The following is a 16,711-nucleotide window of genomic DNA, read 5'->3' as shown; positions in this document are numbered from 1 at the left end:
TCTGTGTGTTCTGGGTGCCCTGACCAGGGTGGCAGCCTGGCCACGGGGGCCACGGGCCCCAGGGGCACCTGGATCTACACTGCAGCTGCAGGAGAGGGGCCTTGGGCCCTGCCTGCACACACCCCCCTCACCCGAGCGAGGGACTGCCGTTCCCTGGCTGTGGGCAGGAGCTGATGTGTGGCAGCGGATGTGGTAGGGACAGGCAGGGACTGTCCCTCACCTGAGCAAGGGGAAGCAGCTTTTTATGAGGACCTGCACTGCAGGCAGCTAATTCGGGAACTGGCTGTGGTGGGTGGAGGAGGGGTGGGGGCTCAAAAGTCTGGGTGCCTTCCACCTCTTCCCACAGCGTGCAGGCTGAGACTCCCCTGCAGCCTGGGGATCAGCTGCAGCCCCCATGTCTTGCGGCAGCCTGCAGCTGGAGCACGGTGCCCCTGGTGTAGGGATGGGCAGGCTGGACGTGGCCAAGCTGCAGATACAGCCCACCTCAGCCTCCCCAAGCTCCCTGCAGGGTCCCGTCCCCCACAGGAGGGCCTGTCGGGGCAGCGCTTGCTCACAGAGTCAGCTCCTCTCTGTGGAGCCTCTCGGCCTTGCTGTGCCCACAGCGGCTTCCTGTGGTCGGGAGCGAGTTCCCCGCGGCGTGGAGGGACGGCAGCGTGCTCACCCTGCTCTTCCTCTTCTGCAGCTCACCCTGCTCTTCCTCTTCGCGTGAAGCCGGGCTGGGGGCAGGCAGCATTCGGGGCTTCCAGGGAAGCGTGGCACAGGCAGGGAGGGAACCCGTGCTGCCCGGGAGGATGCTGGGGATGGGAGAAGCATCACCGTGGCAGCCCCTGGCTACCATGGACCTGCTCTGTGGCGTGACCATCCCACATTGCTCAGCCGGGAAGGCAAGTCAGCAAAGCTCTTGCCTGACACACTTTTTCCATGACTTCCTCTAAAAGTGGAATTGGTCTTACAGTGTCCTGTAAGTGACCGTGACACCCTTCTGGAGCTGGGGCCTCCCTGCTGGGCACAGGGGGGGGGACTCAGCCCAAAACACCCAGGCAGTTTCCAGGCTGAGCAGAGTGGAGCTGACCTGGGTTGTGCCAGCAATGGAGATGTGTGGTGGCACTTGGCAGTGGCACTGGTGGTGCTCTGTCCTGAGGCCTTCCCCAGTCACGTGGGCCAGGCTTGGGGGTGGTGACAGGGTGGCCACCCTTCAGTGGGACTGCACAGAGCCCTGGGGAACCCACACGTCCTGTAGCCTCTTGGGGATGCAGAGTCATGGAGCAAGGCTGTGGGTCAGACAGGACCAGACATGGCTGAGGGGGCTTTGCTGGGTGGGACCCTCGCAGATCAGGGCTCAGTGGAGGCTCCACGGTGGTAGTAGAGCCCTGAGTACACAGGGCTGGACCCTGATGGTGCCAGGACCTGGTGGGAAGCAGCTGAGAGGGGCGACGGGGCTGGGAGCTGCCCAGCTGCAGCACAGCCATGAGCCAGTGCTGGCCGTGGGTGCAGGGACTGGCAGGGAGGGGAGGAAGCACAGGAAATCTCGCAATGGCTGTATGGTCAGCCCCGGGTTTCCTGTTCCTCCCCAGGAGCTGGAGCTGCACAGGGTCCAGACCACACCAGCCCCGGTTCCAGCAGGACGCGAGCAGCAGCCCCACAGCAGGGACCTCACAGCAGACGCAGGTTGGAGGGCCTGTGCCCCAGCAGGGCATTGGCAGGGACAGGGGATACCTTTGTAGGGCAGGGGGGTTCTAGGCCCTGGCCCTTGGCAGGGTCAAGGGCTGTGCCAGGGTACATCCTGCCCTGCGCAGGGAGGTGCCCCAACATTCTCCTGCTCCTGCTGTGCTCTTACCAAGGGGCAGAGCACCCCGGGACCACTGCTGGAACTGGTTTGGCTCCCAGCTTCCCAAATTGGCTCCCAATGGCCATGCTGGAGTCCCGGCTGCTGAGGCATGTCCAGGCTCATCCTGCTCCTGCAGCTTCCCAGTTGTGCCCTGGTCCCTGGGAGCTTCCACACTGCAAGCACAGGGGTGGCAGTGCCAACAGGCAGCACAGGCACAGGGACTAGTGCCCAGCTGGGATGGGGGACACAGCTGTGCTGCCCTTGGGAGCAGCTCCACGCGCAGCAGAGGTGACACTGCTGTGTCTGACCCCACACTTCCTCCTCCCTGGCACTGTTCCTGCAGGCTCCAGCTCCCACAGGGCTTAGAGTGCTCACCCCACTGCTTTGAATGCACTTTGCAAGGCTGACTGTAGGGGGTATGGAGGGTCTGCCCTGCCACTCAGGCCAGGCAACGAGGTGGGAGGGTGTGAGATGCAAAGGGCCCTGGCCACTGGTGCAGGCAGTGTGGGGCAGTAGCCATGACTCAGCCTGGGCTGGCACCCCACAGCCTCCCCCCACCCAGACGGTGCCATGGGCTTCGGGCCGGAGCTGTGGTGCCCGCGGGGGCACAGCGCGCTGCTGCGGCTGCAGGACGGGGAGCTGCGTCTCCTGGAGCTGATGAAGAAGTGGATGTCGCAGCGTGCCAAGAGCGACCGGGAGTACGCAGGGATGCTGCACCACATGTTCTCCCAGCTGGAGAAGCAAGAGGGCACTGGGCAGCTCCGTGGTGACCATGGTGGCCAGATGGAGAAGGTAGGGATGCCCCAGAGCAGGAGTATGCTTTGCAGAGCCTGGTGTGGTGCTGGAGGGTGCTGTCCCCACACTGTTCCACAGACCTGGTGGGTGCTGGCGAGCCGGACGGAGACGCTGAGCCAGATCCTGCGGCAGCACGCAGAGGAGCTGGTGGCAGGGCCGCTGGCCAAGCTGAGCCTGCTCATCCGCGACAAGCAGCAGCTGCGCAAGGCCTTCAGTGAGCAGTGGCAGCTGCTCAGCCAGGAGTACACCCGGGTATGTGGGGGCCAGCAGGGGAGTGCGGCCGTGGCCTGGCCCCGCTCCCTGACCGTGTCCCTCCCCAGACAACACAGCAGGAGATGGAGAAGCTGAAGGTGCAGTACCGCAGCCTGGCACGTGACAGCGCCCAGGCCAAACGCAAGTACCAGGAGGCCAGCAAAGGTGCCAGCCTGGCCCTCAGCTCCATCCCACTGCATCCCCTCCCAGCTCCCCTTGTGGGCCAAATATGGCTGGAGCATCCTGCACCCTGTGGGAATCATGGCCCAGCCTGGAGCGGGTGGGGACTCTTGGGGTTGGCAGTGTGGGGAAAGCCCAGCCTGGCCCCCAAGGAGATAGGCAAAAGTCCAGAGGCTTTGGGAAACCACGCTGTGAGTCAGGAGCATCCCTGTGTCATAGTGTAACTGCCCCAGCCTTGGTTGCCCTGCCTGCCCTGGGACCCTCTCCCAGGTCGACACCCCCTGACCACTGCCCCAGCCCTGCCAGGTGTTCTTGCCCCTCACTGATGTGCTGCAATGCTGGGACTGGTGGTGGGCTGGTGGTTGGTGTTTTCCACGGCCTCTCCCCACAGACAAAGAGCGGGACAAAGCAAAGGAGAAGTATGTGCGCAGCCTCTGGAAGCTCTATGCCCTGCACAACCAATATGTGCTGGCCGTGCAGGCAGCTGCGCTGCACCACCAGCACTACTACCAGCGGGTGCTGCCCAGCCTGCACCAGTCCCTCTACAGCCTGCAGCAGGAGATGGTCCTCATCCTGTAAGATTCCTGCCCCCCCTGCTGCTTGTCCTGTTCCCCACTGCCCATCCCATGCCCCACTCCCCATCTCACACCCCCCTGCCAGCCCTTCACCCCACTGCCAACCCCTGGGCACCCCCATGGTCCCCCAGAACCAGCAGTGCTCTTGCAGAAAGGAGATCCTTGGGGAGTACTGCAGCATCAGCAGCCTGGTACAGGAGGACGTTCTTGCCATTCACCATGAGATTGCTGGTGCCATCGAGGCCATCAACCCTGCCACTGAGTACAGCAGCTTCATCCAGAGCCACCAGTATGGCCCTGTGCAGCCGCAGCCTCTCTGCTGGGCATGGCCCTGCCACCCACTGTTGCTGGCAGCCAGCACAGAGCAGATGGAGGCAGAGCCATACTGGGTGCCCACAGGTATGACTCCGAGGTGCCACCAACTGTGTCCTTTGATGAGAGCCTGCTGGAGGAGACAGAGAGCCTGGCACCAGGGGAACTGCAGCTGAATGAGCTGACCCTTGAGAGTGTCCAGCACTGGTGAGTGGGCTGGCCGCAGGCAAGGGACAGGTTAGGGGTAGGGGCTCAGCATGACAGCATGTGTCTCTTGCAGCCTGACATCGGTCGAGGAGGAGCTGGCGGCTGCCACGGAGGCTGTAAGCAGCAAGGAACAGCAGGTGTGGGAGCTGAAGGCAGAGATCCATGAAGAGGAGCAGGGCTGGAGCCCTGGGAAGCGGTGAGGTGCAGTGGAGGGGGAGCAAGGGGTCAGGGCGGCGGGTACTGACCACCCTGTCCCCTCCCCAGGGTGCACTTGCTGAGCAGGCGGCAGGGGCTGCTCGAGGCGCAGCAGCAGCTCGAGGGCTGCCTCTGCACCCAGGCCAAGCTGCAGGCACAGCGGGACATGCTGGCAGGGAAGCTGGCAGAGCTGGGGGCCAGGGAGCCCCTGCCTGCCCTGCCTGTGCCAGAGGACCGGCAGTCTGTGTCCTCCACGGTGAGTCCTGCCTCCCACGCCCTGGGAGTGGCAGGGATGGGGCCCTCCCCAGCTGGCGTACAGCTTGTACCTCCCCCAGGAGCAGGAGAGAAGTGGGGCCAGTGCTCTAGAGACCCTCAAGAACCACATCACGGGTATCTTCAGCCCCAAGTACTCGGTGAGTCCTTGGGCACCTCCAGTCACCCTGCTCTCCACCCAGCTGGCCCTTCTGCCCCCCCTCCCCTCTGGCCTCACAGCCCCCTCCCCTCCCTGTTCCAGCCCTTCCAGACTCTCATCCAGCTCTACCCTGGGCACAGCTTCTGGACACCGCTGCTGCCCACCTCTGGCACGACTCAGGGATGGACATGGCTGGGCTCACCCTGTTTCTTTCCAGCTGCCCCCCCCCGTGCCCCTGATCCCGGAGGTGCAGAAGCCACTGTGCCAGCAGGTCTGGTATCATGGGGCCATCCCACGCTCAGAGGTGCAGGAGCTGCTGACCTGCAGTGGGGACTTCCTGGTGCGGGAGAGCCAGGGCAAGCAGGAGTATGTGCTCAGCGTGCTGTGGGACGGGCAGCCCCGGCATTTCATCATCCAGGCTGCCGATGTGAGTGATCATGGGCAGGGGGGAAGGCCAGGGCAACCCCACATGAGCAGGCAGGGGTCCCTGCTGGGCACAACCCCTCAGCCGCCCTTCCTGCAGAACATGTTCCGACTGGAGGGGGACAGTTTCCCCACCATCCCGCTGCTCATCCAGCACCTCCTGCAGAGCCAGCAGCCCATCACCCGCAAGAGTGGCATCGTCCTGGCCAGGGCTGTACCCAAGGTGACACAGGCAGTGCAAAGGGGGACTGGCCCCCTGAGCAGGGGCAGCCCTGCCTGACCCCTTCGTCTTCCCAGGGCTTGGCTGGGAGCCCCAGGCATGCTTCTCCAGCTAGATGGGGGGACTAAGGCCTGGGGGACCCTGAGGTCTGGGGACCCCCTCTGGGGCTGTCTGAGAGGGGACTGCAGGGAAATGTGGGTTGGGGGACAGCTCACCAGTGTTGCTTGCTGCAGGACAAATGGGTGCTCAACCACGAAGATGTGTTGCTGGGGGAGCGCATTGGCCGGGTGAGTCGAGGTGCTCTGGGGTCTAGGGGAGGGCCCAGCTGTCCTCACAGGGGTCTACAGAAGAACAGGGTTTTCCTTGGGCCACATGGTGAGCTGAGCCAGTGTACCTGTGTCTCGGCAGGGTAACTTTGGGGAGGTGTTCAGTGGCCGCCTGCGTGCTGACAACACCGCTGTGGCTGTGAAATCCTGCCGGGAAACCCTCCCGCCTGAGCTCAAGGCCAAGTTCCTTCAGGAAGCCAGGTCTGTGCAGCCAGTGTGCTTGTCTCATCCTGTCTGTCCATCCTTGGGGCTATTCAATTCCACTGGGTCTGCAGCAGGGCATGTGCTGAGGGCTGTGTCCCTGAGCCAGCTCGGTAGAGCACCCTGTGCCTGAGGCAGCTGGGCTCCCACACAATTGCAGTGCTCATCCTTGTCCCCGCAGGATCCTCAAGCAGTACAGGCACCCGAACATCGTGCGGCTCATTGGTGTCTGCACACAGAAACAGCCCATTTACATTGTCATGGAGCTGGTGCAGGGTGAGTGGCTCTGACCCACAGCCCCCTGGCACGTATGGGTGTGCCCAGGCACCCACCAGCTCCACAATCCGGGTGCAGGGGGGGACTTCCTGAGCTTCCTGCGCAGCGAGGGGCCCCACCTCCGGGTGAAGGAGCTGGTCAGGATGACAGAGAATGCTGCTGCTGGCATGGAGTACCTGGAGAGCAAGCACTGCATCCACAGGTGGGCCCTGGCAAGGCAGGGAGAGCCCTGGATCCCTCACTGTCCTGGAGCCCCAGGAACAGCCGGGTGCATGGCTGATGGCTCGGGGCTGCCACAGGGACCTGGCTGCTCGCAACTGCCTGGTGACGGAGAGGAACACCCTGAAGATCAGTGATTTTGGGATGTCACGGGAGGAGGAGGATGGCATCTATGCCTCCACAGGGGGGATGAAGCAGATCCCTGTCAAGTGGACGGCCCCTGAAGCACTCAATTATGGTATGGGATGATGCTGGGCACAGCCTGGCACACCACAGCTCAGCTGGGAGCCAGGAGTCCAGCACTGTCCCGCTCCCACGTGCCTGATCCTGGGGAGGGAGGCAGAGATCCAAAGTACCCCAGCCCTCAGGAGTGAAGGCACAACCAGTCAGTGGTGACATAGGTGTCCCCAGCTGCCACCATTTGTCCTGCTCCATGTCCCCAGGCCGATACAGCTCGGAGAGCGATGTCTGGAGCTTTGGGATTCTGCTGTGGGAAGCCTTCAGCCTGGGTGCCATCCCCTATGCCAACCTCAGCAACCAGCAGACACGGGAGGCAGTGGAGCAGGGTAGGGGACACAGCCAAGGCTGGCTCCCAAGGGCCACTGCAAGCTGTGGGTCCAGCACAGCAGATCTACTGTAGAGCTGTGCCCATGGGAGGGCTAGATGGGGCTGTGGGGGGTGAGGGACTGGTGGTCCAGGCTGCCATGTTCCCATCCCTGTTACCTCAGGTGTGCGGCTGGACCGCCCCGAGCAGTGCCCTGAGGAGGTGTACCAGCTGATGCAGCGCTGCTGGGAGTATGACCCCCACAAGCGGCCCAGCTTCAGCACCATCCACCAGGACCTCATTGCCATCCGCAAGAGGCACCGTTGACAGGGGCACCAGGGGCCCTGGATCAATCCCGCAGCAGTGTCCCTCCCTTGGGCAGTGACGGAGCCCCTGGATCCATCCCATGGCAGTGCCTGGGAGCGCAGCAGAACCCTGCCTGGGCAGCATGTGCTGTGGTGCAGCTGTGGGTGCCTGTGCCCCTTTCCTTTTCCAGAGGCTCCCGCATGCCCTGGGTGGAGGTCACAGCACACGCAGCTCCTGCCCGGCTTCATCCTGCTCAATAAACACAGGAGCTCTGCAGCTGTGTGTCTGGAGTCTGTGAGGGGATATGGGTCTGTACCGCACTGGGATGGGGCACTGAGAGACGAGACACTGGGATGGAGCACCGTAATGATGCACCAGGACGGGATAGCAGGACAGGGCACACCGGGACAGAGTGCACCGAGGTAGAGCACCAGAATGAAGTACCAGGGTAGGGCACCAGGACAGGGTGCACTTGGATAGGGCACTGGGATGGGGAGTACTGGGACGGGTCACTGGGACAGGGCACAATGGGGCGGTGGAATGGGACAGGGCAGGGTACAGGGGTATCTCGGCTCGGCCCCGCGGCTGGGAGGGCGGCCAGGCTGTGGGTGGTCCCGGCCCCGAGCGGACCTGCCCTCACGCCCCGGTGCCGCCTCCCCCGGGGGGCGGAGCGGCGGGCGGGGCCTGGCCTGGCCTGGCCCATCCCGGCGGGCCCGGGCGGGCGATGTGAGGAGCGGGGTCGGGCCGCGGAGCCGCCCGGGGTAAGAGCGGAGCGCCCGCGGTGTCCCCGCCGGCGCCGGCCTGGCCTTCCCCTGTCCCGGCCCGGCCCGCCCCGGCCCCGCGGGGCTGCGGCGCGGTGGCCCCGGGCGCTGCCCGGCTCGGCGGGGCCGCGCGGCCTGTCCCGGCCCTGGCCCCTTCCCCAGCCCCATCCGCAGCTATAAATACTCAGCACCGGATTAAGCCAAGTAGGACGCGGGGAGGGCGCTTGGAGAAGGAGGCGGGAGGCCGCGGTGGGGGGTTGCGCTGTCCGACGTGTGCCGCCCTCCCCGTATCCCGGCACAGGTGAGTCCCTCCATCCCTTCGTGATGAAGCTGAAGAAGCAGGTGACAGTGTGTGGAGCTGCCATCTTCTGCGTGGCCGTCTTCTCCCTCTACTTGATGCTGGACCGGGTACAGCACGACCCTGCACGACACCAGAGTGGGGGCAACTTCCCCAGGGTGAGTTTGGAGGGGTTGGGGTGGGTGAGAGGGACCATGGGACGACAAACAGGGACATTCAGCCAGGGAAATTCATGGGGAGCCAGCCCTGGCCTCCCACCATTCAGCTGCCAGGTCCAAGGCTGGCTCCCCATAGCTCTGGATGACCTCCTGGTTCTCACCGTGGCCTCTGTCCCCCCAGAGCCAGATCTCAGTGCTACAGAACCGCATCGAGCAGCTGGAGCAGCTACTGGAGGAGAACCATGAGATCATCAGCCACATCAAGGACTCGGTGCTGGAGCTGACGGCTCATGCAGAGGGGCAGCCGGCATTGCCCCATCACCCCCCGAATGGCTCCTGGGTGCTGCCCCCTGAGAGTCGCCCAAGTTTCCTCTCCGTGTCCCCACAGGACTGCCAGTTCGCCCTGGGGGGCAAGGGACAGAGCCCAGACCTGCAGGTGAGGGGCTGGTGGCTCTGCTAGCACAAGGGGTCCATACCTGGGCGTCTGTGGGGTCCTGGCTCTACTCTTTTGGGGATCTTTCAGCCCTGCCTCCCACCCACAGATGCTGGCCGTGTACTCCCTGCTGCCCTTTGACAACCAGGATGGTGGTGTCTGGAAGCAGGGCTTCGACATCACCTATGAGCCCAACGAGTGGGACACGGAACCTCTGCAGGTGTTTGTGGTGCCGCACTCCCACAATGACCCAGGTGAGCAGCAGAGGAGGGGAAGGGCTGGCCCAGCCCCTGCTGCCGCATAGTGCTGGCAGGGAAGGGCTGGGCCCCCACAGCTACCCCCACCTGTGCTGCCAGGCTGGATCAAGACCTTCGACAAGTACTACTACGACCAAACGCAGCACATCCTCAACAGCATGGTGCTGAAGATGCAGGAGGACCCGCGCCGGCGCTTCATCTGGTCCGAGATCTCCTTCTTTTCCAAGTGGTGGGACAACATCAGTGCCCAGAAGCGGGCTGCAGTGCGCAGGTAGGGCAGGAAAGAGCCCTGGGGACAGGAAGGCTGCCCTGACTGCAGTGCAGCAACCGTGGGCCCTGCACTGCTCACCATGGGGTGCCCTGGCACTGCCAGCAGCCTCCCAGTGCCACCAGATGTCAAAGCCACTGCAGTGAGGGGTGAGAGCTGGGTGCTGCCACCACCGGGGTCTCTACAGTGAGGACTGAGGGCTGGGGGAGGCAAGTCTCACCCTGTGCCTCTGCCTGTGCTCATTGGCCTGAGAAACTTGAGTGCAAGGCCCAGGGCACCCTTGGAGTGGTGGGAGACCTGGAGGGCAGGACTGTGTAGTGGGACAGGGCCCCCTTGTCAGCCCCCTGCCCTGAGAGAGCTAGGGATGGAGGACATAGCAGAGGGTGTTGTCCTATGTGGGAGTGCGCTCTGGCAGGGGCCTTGGCTGGCACTGAGCTGTGGAGGGATGTGTCTCTGTGTGAAGTCAGCATGGGTAGTGAGGAATGGCAGCAGTGGCTCTGGGGGCTGTGGGTGGGCCCCAGGTGGCTAAAGGCAGGGGATCTCTGCCATGGACATGTGGCTCACACGGGACTCTGGTCACATCTCGGGTGTCCCCCTCACAGGCTGGTGGGCAATGGGCAGCTGGAGATGGTGACAGGTGGCTGGGTGATGCCCGACGAGGCCAATTCCCACTACTTCGCCATGATTGACCAGCTGATCGAGGGGCACCAGTGGCTAGAGAAGAACATTGGTGAGAGCAGAGTGGGTGCTGAGCAGGAGGGGCACAATGCTGACTGGCACCGTGGCCCTGGCAGGACCCTCCTCACAGGAGGTGATGCTGGCTCAGCACAGGCTGACAGGTCTCTGTGCCTCCAGGTGTGACACCGCGGTCGGGCTGGGCCGTGGACCCCTTTGGGTACAGCTCCACCATGCCCTACCTGCTGAAGCGCTCCAACCTGACGGCCATGCTCATCCAGCGTGTGCACTATGCCATCAAGAAGCACTTTGCTGCCACCCAGAACCTGGAGTTTATGTGGAGACAGACATGGGGTGAGAGGCTGCCAGGAGGGGATGGCAGAAGGGGCCCTGTAGGGCAAGTGGCAGCAGGGAATGGCTACCAGCCACTTTACTGTGCAGATGAGCTGAGCGCCAGGAGGTGATGGCTCTGCCCCATGGGACAGCCCCAGGGTGACTCCCCATCTGCCTCTGTGCCCAGCATGCTGAGGGAGGCTGCTGTGTCCTCTGGGCTCCAACTCTGCTCTGTCCGACAGCTGTCCTTGGGACCCCCTGCTCGGGGACAGGCAAGGGAGAGCCATTGCTGGTACTCACCTGTCCTTGGTCCTACAGATCCAGACACCAGCACTGACATCTTCTGCCACATGATGCCCTTCTACAGCTACGATGTGCCCCACACCTGTGGGCCAGACCCCAAGATCTGCTGCCAGTTTGACTTCAAGCGCCTGCCTGGAGGCCGAATCAACTGCCCCTGGAAAGTTCCTCCCCGTGCCATCACCGATGCCAACGTGGCGGAGCGGTGAGTGTGGCAGGGGCACGTGGCTCCCAGCCCGGTGGCCTATCCAGGGCCAGTCTCATGCCTCGGCCCCCACGCAGAGCCCAGCTGCTGCTGGACCAGTACCGCAAGAAGTCCAAGCTGTACCGCAGCAAGGTGCTCCTGGTGCCCCTGGGAGATGACTTCCGATACGACAAGCCGCAGGAGTGGGACGCCCAGTTCCTCAACTATCAGCGCATCTTCGACTTCCTCAATTCCCGGCCCGACCTCCACGTCCAGGTACGTGCGAGGATCTTCAGTGTGGCTGGGGGCACCAGGAGGCCACCACAGAGTGTAGCCAGAGGGTAGGCAGTGCTGGGAGAGTTGATGGGAGCCCCCACTGTGGGAGCCCTGGCTCAGGGCCACATGTGCTGTCCTGCAGGCACAGTTTGGGACGCTCTCTGACTACTTTGATGCCCTGTATAAGAAGATGGGCATTGTGCCGGGGATGAGGCCGCCTGGGTTCCCAGTGCTGACTGGGGATTTCTTCTCCTATGCCGACCGGGAGGACCACTACTGGACGGGATACTACACCTCCCGGCCGTTCTACAAGAGCCTGGACCGGGTGCTAGAGGCCCACCTCCGGTGAGGGGCAGCAGACTGGGCTGTGGAGCATGGGGGGTGTGCAGGGCGTGGGTGAGGGATGACTAGGCAGCATCTGGGAGCTCCAGTAGCCCCCAGGTCTGCACCAGCCACCAATGCGCTGGGGTGGCCCAGGCAGTACCAAACCCTTGCCCAGTGCCAGGGGAGTGCGTGCCCCCGCCGGCACGTCCAGGCCAGCCCCCGCAGCACTGGGGCACAGGGACAGAAACCTTCTGTGACCCTGTCCCTGTGCAGGGGGGCAGAGATCCTGTACAGCCTGGCACTCGCCCACGCCCGCCATGCCAGTGCCGATGGCAGGTACCCGCTCTCCGACTACGCCCTGCTGAGCAACGCCCGACGCAACCTGGGCCTCTTCCAGCACCACGACGCCATCACTGGCACCGCCAAGGAGGCTGTAGCTGTGGACTACGGAGTCCGGTGTGTGTGGGGGCTGGAGCACCCTCAGAGCCTGTCAGGGAGGGGCTGGTGGGCTCAGGGCTGTGAGTGCGGCTGGGTGTAGGGGTCTTTTGGGGCTCCTCTGCTGGGGAGAGGTGGGGGATGTTGGGTGGCTGAATGGCCCTGGGTGGCTCACTCTGCCTGTGCCCCAGGCTGCTCCACTCCCTTACCAACCTGAAGCGCGTCATCATCAACGCTGCGCACTACCTTGTGCTGGGGGACAAGGACACGTATCACCATGACCCTGCTGTGCCCTTCCTCAGCACGGTGAGCAGTGCCTGCCCCCGGCTCCCTGGACCTCGTTATGCTATCCCCATGCCCTCAGGAGCACAATTCTGTGCAGACATGGCTGGGGAAAGGGCCCCAGCCTGTGCCTGTGTTCTGGGCCCAGCTGGCAGGGTGTGGGCATACCCCAACTCTCACTGCTCCTCTCCCCAGGATGACACGCGCCCCAGCCAGGACTCCCTCCCGGAGAAGACAGTGGTCAAACTGGACACCTCACCCCGGTAGGGCCTCATGCCTTGCTTTAGGGACTTGTGGGGCTGTGGAGAGGCAGTGACGGAGTGTCTGGGATGCTGTGAAGCTATGGGTGGATGCAGTGAACCTGTGGGTAGTGTGGGGGCATTGGGCATCTGGGATGCGGTGGGGCTGGGATGCCATCCCTGGGTGACCCCTTGCAGGTTCCTGGTGGTGTTCAACCCTCTGGAGCAGGAACGCCTGAGTGTGGTGCCGATGCTGGTGGACTCCCCGCACGTGCATGTGCTCTCCGAGGAGGGCCAGCCCCTGCCCTTCCAGCTCAGCGCAACCTGGAGCTCCGCCACCGAAGTGGTTCCTGACATCTACCAGGTACAGGATGCCCCGGTGACACTGCCTGCCCCATCCTCAGCCTGCACATACCATGTATGCCAGCCTCCCAGCCCTGCATACTGCCAGAACGCTCTGTCAGCCCTGCTCTGTCCCTGCCCCACAACACAAGCTCCCACAGCTGTCAAACCACTGGGCCCCCATGCACGTCTCCCCTCAGCAGAGGGGGGGGCCTTTGCCCGACTGGCTCCCAGTCCGTCCCCAGGCACGGGGGGCTGGCTCAGGTCCCCATACTGCCTGCAGGTGTCTGTGCTGGCCCGCCTGCCCGCGCTGGGGCTGCGTGTGCTGCAGCTGCACAGGTCCTTGGACAGCCATGCCACGCTGAGGTCCTCCACGCGCCTGTACCTGCACGGTCGGGACCTGCCTGTGCGCAAGCCTGAGGCCGTGCCCCTGCAAGTCTTCCCGGCTGCTGCCGATGACTTCTGCCTGGAGAACCAGCACCTGAAGGCCTGCTTCTCAGGGCACTCGGGCCTGCTGCAGGTGAATGTGGGGCTCTGGAGTGGAGGAGGGGAGGGGGTCACCATGCTGCCTTCTGCATTCATGGCTGTGCTGGTCTGCACCTACAGAGCATACGCGGAGCTGGAGAGGAGCAGGGGCACAGAGTGAGCAGCGAGTTCCTTGTCTACGGCACCAGGACCTCCAAGGACAAAAGTGGGGCCTACCTCTTCCTGCCTGATGGAGAAGCCAAGGTATAGGGTTTGTCCTGTTAGCCAGCTGGCAGCTGTGCCTGTGGGACTGTCTTCAGGCAGCAGCCTCAGCACAGCGCTCCTTCCCCCCAGCCCTATGCCCCCAAGAACCCCCCAGTGGTGCGGGTGACGGAGGGACCCCTCTTCTCAGAGGTTGCCAGCTACTACGAGCACGTTCAGACCACGGTGCGGCTGTACAATGTGCCAGGTGAGATCCTGAGGTGGTGCTGGGGTGTTGCTGGCCCAGTGGTGCTGGGCAATGCTGCCTGTGGGGCCCAGCCCCTCACTGCCTACCTGCAGGGGTGGAGGGCCTGTCCCTGGATGTGTCCTGCCTGGTGGACATCCGTGACCACATCAACAAGGAGCTGGCCCTGCGCCTCAGCACCGACATTGAGAGTGACAACACCTTCTTCACAGACCTCAATGGTTTCCAGGTATGCGGCAGCCTAGGGAGGGACAGCACCTGCCCACAGCAGGACAGTTCCCCGACACCCAGCGCTGGGCACTGTGGGAGCCACTTTTGGCCACTGACCTCTGTCCCTTGACAGATCCAGCCACGCAGGTACCAGCGGAAGCTGCCGCTGCAGGCCAACTTCTACCCCATGCCTGCCATGGCCTACATCCAGGACATGCAGAGCCGCTTGACGCTGCTCACAGCCCAGGCCCTGGGAGTCTCCAGCCTCCGCAGTGGTGAGATGGAGGCCTGTGTCTCGGAGGCCTATGCCTTGGAGACCTGCTGTAGAGCTGGGGCTCCCCTCCCCGAGGGATATAGGGGAGGAGGGTGCTGCAGGCTGGGCACAGGGTGCTCTGGTCGTGTTGTCTCTGGGAGCTCCATACCATGGGGGGTGGCTGGCTCCTGGTAAAGCCTGGGGCATGGGGACCCACTCTTCACAGGCCAGCTGGAGGTGATCCTGGACCGGCGCCTCATGCAGGATGACAACCGGGGCTTGGGCCAGGGGCTGAAGGACAACAAGCGAACCTGCAACCGATTCCGGCTCCTCCTGGAGCGCCGCACCACTGCCAACAAGGTGCCTGGGCTGTGAGGCCACAGGATGGGAATGCCCAGCCTTGCCTTGGGATGGAGCAGGGTGGAGGCACCTGCAGAAAGCTACACGTGTGATGGGATGCAGCATCTGCTCCCCTCCTGTCCCATTGCGCTGGCTCTAGGCAGGGATGGGCCTGGAGCAGGGGCACGGGGAGGGTGGGACCTGTGCAGTGGGATCTGTCCCTGTGGAGCCGCGTTGCCCTTGTAATCACAGTGTTCTTGTCCCATCCCCTCGCTGCCCTCTATGCTTGCGCCATGTCACCCATTCAGAGCTCCGGCTTCTTTTCCAAACTGGTCTCCATGTTTAAAGCCTTGGGCTTCCCTGGCACCAGGACTGGCAGCCCTGAGGTAATGGCCGGCCTGGCCCTGCTGTCTCTCCCTGTCTCGTGCACTAGCTGCTAGCCATTAGCCTAGCCAGGCCCGTAGCAGGTCCGTAGTCTGAGCATCAGCTAGATGGGGTCCTGTTTGGGTGCTGGGGAAGGGAGTCCTGCCTGGGTGGGGGCAGCTCTGGGTGCCCCATGCCCGCAGGTGCCTGGTCTCGGGGCACTGCTGGAGCAGTGGTTTGTTCTGTGGGCCCTGCCCAGGCTCTGCCTGGCCCCGCAGCTCCCCAGGCCTATACTGACCCATGTGCTCCTCGGCAGGTGCAGGACGAACGCCCCATCAGCTTCCCCTCCCTGCTGAGCCACATCACCTCCATGCACCTGAATGCCGAGGCCCTGGTCATGCCGGTGGCGCTGGAGAAGTCAGCCGTGCCAGCCCTGCGCTCCTTCGTGCCCCTTGCCACCACCCTCCCCTGCGACTTCCACATCCTTAACTTGCGGATGTTGCAGGCAGAAGTGAGCTACAGCCTGGGTGTGACAGGACTCTGGGGGGGCTCTTGCCCTGCTGTCCGCACTGTTGTGCCTCACGCCCTGGCTTCCCCCAGGACGACTCACTACCCTCGACCGAGGCAGCGCTGATTCTGCACCGCAAAGGCTTTGACTGCAGCCTGGAGGCCAAGAACCTGGGCTTCAACTGCACTACCAGCCAGGGCAAGGTAGGGCTAGGCTGCCCCACGCCCACACTGAGTCAGAGCCAGGCTGGACCTCGGCACGGCTGGCATGCCACATATCAGGCTGCCCTGGGCACAGTGCTGCCCCAGGCACCAGAGGCAGCACCCAGGCCTCCTCTCTTCTCCCTCCTCTCTCCCCAGCTGGTCCTGGGAGGCCTGTTCCAGGGCCTGGAGCTGGGCTCCCTGCAGCCCACCTCACTGACGCTGATGTATCCACTGGGCACGGCTTCCAACAGCACCAACATCTACCTGGACCCCATGGAAATAGCCACATTCCGCATCCGCCTGGGGTAGTGTGTGGAGCGGGAGAGGAGCAGAGTGGCTGGGCAGCGTGGGAGCAGCACCAGCACTGCAGGAGAGCAGGGCCAGCAGCACTGTGGTGGGCGCGGGCAGGAGGCGCCGGACTTGCAGAGGCTGCTGCTGCCTTCTAATTTATTAGTCCCACATTCTCAGATAGATTTTGGAATGAACTGCTGTGGCCGGGGCTGGGCGGAGGCTGCGGAATGTGGTGCTGGGTGGGCTGAGCACAGCTGGCAGGGGCAGCAGGCCAGGCTCTGCTGCTGCTGGTGGGATGGGCACTGCTGCCCTGCCATATTCACAGGCTGCCCGGGAGTGTGGCCACCCCAGGGGCTGGGGCAGGGGCCTGTGCTGGGCTCCCCTGGCCTAGTGGGGCAGCATGGGGCTGATTGGTGGTGATGGGCAGTTGCCTGGAGAGGTGCTGTGGACTAGAGACTGAGCTCACCTGGAGCTCGTAGGAAACACGAGGCTGTTTCCAAGGGCCCAGTCTGTGTGTGGTTTGTGCCTCCCGTGCAGGTGAGTGGGAACAGTGCACCATGGGGAGACAGGGCAGCACCCAAGGTGGGGAGTCTGGCTCGGGGCCAGGGTCAGTCTGGGTGTGCTCGTGGGCTGCCAGAGCTGTGCTGTCCTCTGCTCTTTGAGGTCCCTGCCCTGCCAGTGCTCCCAGATCCTGAGCTGGGTGTCGGGCCCTGGGCACTTGTGAGAGGCTGGTGGCATAGCCAGGCCCAGCCATGCTTGGCAGCAGGAGCCAGGGGG

The 16,711-nt window shown here is 63.9% G+C and overlaps 2 protein-coding genes across 7 annotated transcripts; both read left to right on the top strand.

Moving 5' to 3' along the window:
* Window positions 1–1,579: 1,579 nt before the first annotated feature.
* Window positions 1,580–7,540, top strand: FES (FES proto-oncogene, tyrosine kinase). Of its 2 annotated transcripts, XM_027666703.1 has the most exons (19): window positions 1,580–1,668; window positions 2,376–2,620; window positions 2,702–2,875; window positions 2,944–3,040; window positions 3,447–3,630; window positions 3,782–3,919; window positions 4,030–4,149; window positions 4,223–4,345; window positions 4,414–4,600; window positions 4,680–4,757; window positions 4,974–5,183; window positions 5,280–5,402; window positions 5,633–5,686; window positions 5,808–5,926; window positions 6,108–6,202; window positions 6,281–6,404; window positions 6,502–6,659; window positions 6,865–6,987; window positions 7,150–7,540. In XM_027666703.1, the coding sequence occupies exons 2-19, from the start codon at window positions 2,399–2,401 to the stop codon at window positions 7,290–7,292; spliced, it is 2,472 nt and encodes an 823-aa protein (XP_027522504.1). In that variant the 5' UTR covers window positions 1,580–1,668; window positions 2,376–2,398; the 3' UTR covers window positions 7,293–7,540. The 2 variants fall into 2 exon arrangements, with proteins under 2 accessions (XP_027522504.1, XP_027522505.1); XM_027666704.1 differs by lacking the exon at window positions 5,280–5,402.
* A 392-nt stretch (window positions 7,541–7,932) lies between these two features.
* Window positions 7,933–16,441, top strand: MAN2A2 (mannosidase alpha class 2A member 2). 5 transcript variants are annotated; one of them, XM_027666709.1, is made up of 24 exons: window positions 7,933–8,032; window positions 8,334–8,488; window positions 8,670–8,924; window positions 9,031–9,175; window positions 9,278–9,449; window positions 10,049–10,176; window positions 10,302–10,475; window positions 10,773–10,959; window positions 11,037–11,214; window positions 11,357–11,559; window positions 11,812–11,994; window positions 12,165–12,279; window positions 12,451–12,518; window positions 12,693–12,858; window positions 13,120–13,356; window positions 13,443–13,565; window positions 13,656–13,770; window positions 13,863–13,996; window positions 14,111–14,252; window positions 14,457–14,590; window positions 14,878–14,955; window positions 15,249–15,443; window positions 15,533–15,643; window positions 15,800–16,441. In XM_027666709.1, exons 2-24 carry the CDS (start codon window positions 8,357–8,359, stop codon window positions 15,950–15,952), a joined length of 3,528 nt encoding a protein of 1,175 aa, XP_027522510.1. In that variant the 5' UTR covers window positions 7,933–8,032; window positions 8,334–8,356; the 3' UTR covers window positions 15,953–16,441. The 5 variants fall into 5 exon arrangements, with proteins under 5 accessions (XP_027522510.1, XP_027522506.1, XP_027522507.1 ...); XM_027666705.1 differs by lacking the exon at window positions 14,878–14,955 and having other exon boundaries at window positions 15,895–16,441; XM_027666706.1 differs by lacking the exons at window positions 7,933–8,032; window positions 14,878–14,955 and adding an exon at window positions 8,140–8,236 and having other exon boundaries at window positions 15,895–16,441.
* The last annotated feature ends 270 nt before the right edge of the window (window positions 16,442–16,711 follow it).

The sequence above is a fragment of the Corapipo altera genome, unplaced genomic scaffold, assembly GCF_003945725.1.
Source record: "Corapipo altera isolate COAL_440 unplaced genomic scaffold, ASM394572v1 349, whole genome shotgun sequence".
NCBI lineage: Eukaryota > Metazoa > Chordata > Aves > Passeriformes > Pipridae > Corapipo > Corapipo altera.
The sequence above is the reverse complement of the archived record's forward strand: the minus strand, read 5'-3'. Positions and strand labels throughout refer to the sequence as shown.

Bases quoted from the DNA above. Each gene is read 5' to 3' on its own strand.
- MAN2A2 (XM_027666709.1), top strand. From the start codon at position 8,357: ATGAAGCTGAAGAAGCAGGTGACAGTGTGTGGAGCTGCCATCTTCTGC. The intron at 10,476-10,772 runs GTGAGAGGCTGC...TTGGTCCTACAG, and splicing joins TATGTGGAGACAGACATGGG to ATCCAGACACCAGCACTGAC. The intron at 15,444-15,532 runs GTGAGCTACAGC...GGCTTCCCCCAG, and splicing joins TGCGGATGTTGCAGGCAGAA to GACGACTCACTACCCTCGAC.
- FES (XM_027666703.1), top strand. From the start codon at position 2,399: ATGGGCTTCGGGCCGGAGCTGTGGTGCCCGCGGGGGCACAGCGCGCTG. The intron at 3,631-3,781 runs GTAAGATTCCTG...GTGCTCTTGCAG, and splicing joins CAGGAGATGGTCCTCATCCT to AAAGGAGATCCTTGGGGAGT. The intron at 6,203-6,280 runs GTGAGTGGCTCT...ATCCGGGTGCAG, and splicing joins TGTCATGGAGCTGGTGCAGG to GGGGGGACTTCCTGAGCTTC.